Here is a 2259-nt window from a genome sequence, read left to right as displayed (position 1 = left end):
TAGATTGGCCCTCCGTCAGTTACGACGACGAGCGTTCCAGTTGATTTTCTCGACTAAAGGCAGTGCTCCAGTATGGCCACAGTCAAATGAGTGAAACCAGTAAAAGGATAAGAGAATCAAAGAATATAGATTGGCCCTCCGTCAGTTACGACGACGAGCGTTCCAGTTGATTTTCTCGACTAAAGGCAGTGCTCCAGTATGGCTACAGTCAAATGAGTGAAACCAGTAAAAGAGTAAAAGAGTATAGACTGAGATACAGGGGTCCCAGATGGAGAAACAGAATTTCATTTTTACTATTATAGATAACTAATCCTGGAACCTTTTGACTCCACCCTGTATACATACACAAAGACAAGCATGAGAGTTTATTTCCAATACATACCTTGTGACTGATGATGCTGACCAAATATCTTGAAGCCTCACAGGACACAGTGTCTGGGAAGATGTTCTTCGGTACAATACCATATTTGGAAATCAAGTTGACCAACATGTCCCATTGGCCACCATCATCGGAGGCGTTGACCAGCAAATGGTCAACGACTCGGCTGCCGGCTGTGTTGCCGTTGCGAGCGCAGTCAATGAACGCATCCAGGATGAAGTTGCTTCTCTCAAGCTGTAGGAGAGAGAGAAAAAGAGAGAGACAGAGAGAATGAGTTAGAGCATGGAGGGAGAAAGTAAATGAAAGAGAGAGCCTGATATGTATATGCTTGTGTGCGTATGCATACATTGCCTTATAAATATTCACACACACACACACACATATATAGAAAAGAAAAGAAAAGAAAAGAAATGGAGCAGTAATTAACAATGAGAGTAATTAACAATGAGAGGCTGGGTCATTGGTATTAGAAAGTCATAGTTTAATTGTAGTTCAGAACCATTTATATTAAACCACAGTTTCACCTTTAAATTACTAATTACTGTATACCTTACAGCTAGGACTATACATAGTGAGGTAATAGACCAGGAGTGACTATGGATACGTTTATCCCTTAGATCGTTGCATAAACTCTAACTCATATTTTGCTTAACACACACACACACACACACACACATATATATATTCATACACACACACATGCACACATATTCATAAATATACATATATGTGTGTGCGTGTATGCATTTATATATATATATATATATATATATATATAGATGGATGGATGGGTAGCTAGATAGATAAATAGATAGACAGACAGACAAACAGATAGATAAATGGATGGATAGATAGATAGATAGATAGATAGATAGATAGATAGATAGATAGATAGATGAATATGAAGATAGATAGATAGATGGAGAGATGGATATATAGACAGACAGACAGACAGATGGATGGATGGATGGATAGATAATTCTGAGGGAGGGAGGGAGAGAGATAGGCAGATAGCAGAAGCTGGTGGGGTTACTCACTTTATCCCAAAAGAACAGATATGCTTGGCTGAATTCAAACTCTGGCACTTCAAATTTTTCCATAAATGGGATTCTCATCTGATTGAGTGCGGCAAATATCCAACATCGTCCCGATGCCCTCTGGTGGGTCACCGGTTTTGCTTCTTCGACCTGTTAATGGAGAAAAGTAAAAAAAGAGATGATGCTTGACAACCGATGCTGGTGTGTTTACGTCCCCCGTAACTTAGCGGTTCGGCAAAGAGAGACCGATAGAATAAGTACTAGGCTTACAAAGAATAAGTCCCAGGGTCAATTTGATTCGACTAAAGGTGGTGCTCCAGCATGGCCACAATCAAATGACTGAAACAAAAAAATCAAAAATCAAATGAATAAAATATACCTTGACACTGAAAACATGGTTAACATCAAGTAGTTGCCGAGGACAACGGGATATCTCGTTGATGTTAACGTGGTTGCATACACCTTGGGTGAACATAAGTCTGTCGTCAGTGGTGAACTCATCACGGAGTTTGTCCAGTGTTTCCTGGGGGATTCCTGTGAAGAGAAGAAATTGGACATGAGGAGGAGAAAGAAAATTAGCAAATATTTCGTAGTGCTGATGACGATGACGATGGTGGTAGAGGCGGCGGTGATGATGATGATGATGATGATGATGATGGTGGTGGTGGTGGTGGTAGTAGTGGTGGGGTGTGTGGTGGTGGTGGTGGTAGTAATGGTGATGATGATGATGATGATGATGATGATGATGATGATGATGATGATGGTGGTGGTAGCGGCAGCGGTGGTGGTGATTGATTGATGATGGTGATGATAATGGTAGTAGGGGTGGGGTGTGTGGTTACG

The 2259-nt window shown here is 40.9% G+C and overlaps 1 protein-coding gene across 1 annotated transcript; it reads right to left on the bottom strand.

Moving 5' to 3' along the window:
- Positions 1-193: 193 nt before the first annotated feature.
- LOC106869468 (bleomycin hydrolase) lies at positions 194-2024 on the bottom strand. Its single transcript, XM_014915221.2, has 3 exons — positions 1796-2024; positions 1417-1566; positions 194-613 (listed from the first exon to the last, which is right to left on the bottom strand). The coding sequence occupies exons 1-3, from the start codon at positions 1889-1891 to the stop codon at positions 209-211; spliced, it is 651 nt and encodes a 216-aa protein (XP_014770707.2). The 5' UTR covers positions 1892-2024; the 3' UTR covers positions 194-208.
- Between the last annotated feature and the right edge of the window lie 235 nt (positions 2025-2259).

Source organism: Octopus bimaculoides, chromosome 30, assembly GCF_001194135.2.
Source record: "Octopus bimaculoides isolate UCB-OBI-ISO-001 chromosome 30, ASM119413v2, whole genome shotgun sequence".
Taxonomy (NCBI): Eukaryota; Metazoa; Mollusca; class Cephalopoda; order Octopoda; family Octopodidae; genus Octopus; species Octopus bimaculoides.
The sequence above is the reverse complement of the archived record's forward strand: the minus strand, read 5'-3'. Positions and strand labels throughout refer to the sequence as shown.